General features: G+C 58.6%; 1 protein-coding gene across 1 annotated transcript; it reads right to left on the bottom strand.

Moving 5' to 3' along the window:
- Positions 1 to 379: 379 nt before the first annotated feature.
- On the bottom strand, positions 380 to 1,375 carry LOC137322609 (transcription factor Sox-1a-like). Its single transcript, XM_067985517.1, has one exon. The coding sequence runs from the start codon at positions 1,373 to 1,375 to the stop codon at positions 380 to 382; it is 996 nt and encodes a 331-aa protein (XP_067841618.1).
- Between the last annotated feature and the right edge of the window lie 564 nt (positions 1,376 to 1,939).

The raw sequence follows: 1,939 nt of genomic DNA, 5'->3' as shown, positions 1-1,939 counted from the left end.
TAAAGGCAATTCAAACGTTTTATAAATTAGGTTGAAAGACTGTCTCCTGCCTTTTCCGAAACGCAAAGATTCCCCGTGGTGGGGGAAGGGATTTCACGTTATTCCATGGGGAGTTTACCGGACTGTGTGTAAACAGCGAGAGTGCGCAGTCTGGCCAAATTCTAACAGTTGGCATTTAATACACCCATTAATCTTCTCAATTGCCTGATATGATAAATACTGTACAAAAACCTTGGTAATAAAACATTGAAATTCTTTTTAAAACGTATGTGCACTAGTTTCAGAACCAATAACTTCTCAGAGTTCCCACAAAGAACGATTTTACCTCTTTTTTTTACAAGAACATCAAAAAAAAAGCTTTTGTGTCCAAGCTCCGAGTTCACATGTGAGTTAGTGGAATTGTCCCGTTCCCTCCCGCGGCCGGGCTCTGATAGTGCTGAGCGAGGGGGAGCAGTCTGTTCTGGGACGGGTCGCCTTCTCCTCCTGCCGGTAAATACATGCTGATCATCTCCCTCAGGTCCCCGGAGCAGGGGGCGCGAGGGTGTGAGCTGACCGGGGGACTGGAGGACGGCTCCGACTTGACCATCGAGCCCAGCGAGAGGCCGGCCGGGGCCTGCTGGCTGTAGCCCGAGGAGATGGTGCTGTAGGAGGGGGAGCCGCTCATGTAGCCCTGCGTGCTGGGGATGGGGCTGTACTGGAGGGACATGTCGTAGCGGTGCAGCTGCTGCGGGTGGTGATGGTGGTGATGGGCGGCTCCCCCGCCGGTGCCCCCGCCGCCGCTCCCTCCTCCTCCCCCGGCCGCCGCCAGCGCCGGGTGCTGGGTGTAAGCCAGTTGCTCTTGCATCATGACCGCAGCCGCCGCCGCCGCCGCCGAGCCCGGGTAAGCGCCGTTCGCCCAGCCGTTCATGTGAGCGTAAGCACCCGCCCCGTCCAGCCGCTGGCTCACCCCGACCTGCGAGCCGAGCGCACCGGGGCCCGGGGCCAGCAGGCCGGCGGGTAGCGAGTACTTGTCTTTCTTGAGCAGGGTTTTGGTCTTGCGGCGGGGCCGGTACTTGTAATCCGGGTGCTCCTTCATGTGCAGCGCCCGCAGTCTCTTGGCCTCGTCGATGAAGGGTCGCTTCTCCGCCTCGGTCATGAGTTTCCACTCGGCCCCCAGCCGCTTGCTGATCTCCGAGTTGTGCATCTTGGGGTTTTCCTGGGCCATCTTGCGGCGTTGCCCCCGGGACCAAACCATGAAGGCGTTCATCGGCCGCTTCACCCGCTCGCCGCTCAGTTTGCCGTTGGCACCGGCGGCGGGTACGGTGGTCCCGGCGGCCGGCGGATTGATTTGGTGCCCCGGGGACTGCAGCTCGCTCTCCATCATCAGGCTGTACATTCAAGCGACGCCCGGGTCCGGGAAGAGGAGCGGGGAAGTAGCCGGTGGCAGTGTGGCTCCCGGGTCCCCGTCCTTGTCCAACTCCGAACACAACGCGATCCTCCCCGTCTGTTTTACGCTAAAAGCGGGTTGGAGTCGGTCTAGAATTCCTCGGGCTGGAGTTGGTTACTGGGGTCGGTACCGGGAATTTCTCGGTTTTGGAATCGGTGCAGAGAGTTGCTCGGTTTGGAACCGGTGCAGAGAGTTGCTCGGTTTGGAACCGGTGCAGAGAGTTGCTCGGTTTTGGATCCGGTGCAGTTGGAACCGGTGCAGAGAGTTGCTCGGTTTGGAACCGGTGCAGAGAGTTGCTCGGTTTGGATCCGGTGCAGAGAGTTGCTCGGTTTTGGAATCGGTGCAGAGAGTTGCTCGGTTTTGGATCCGGTGCAGAGACTTGCTCGGTTTTGGAATCGGTGCAGAGAGTTGCTCGGTTTGGAATCGGTGCAGAGACTTGCTCGGTTTTGGAATCGGTGCAGAGACTTGCTCGGTTTTGGATCCGGTGCAGAGAGTTGCTCGGTTTTGGATCCG

Source organism: Heptranchias perlo, chromosome 6, assembly GCF_035084215.1.
Source record: "Heptranchias perlo isolate sHepPer1 chromosome 6, sHepPer1.hap1, whole genome shotgun sequence".
Taxonomy (NCBI): domain Eukaryota; kingdom Metazoa; phylum Chordata; class Chondrichthyes; order Hexanchiformes; family Hexanchidae; genus Heptranchias; species Heptranchias perlo.
This window is presented reverse-complemented; position numbering and strand designations above follow the sequence as displayed.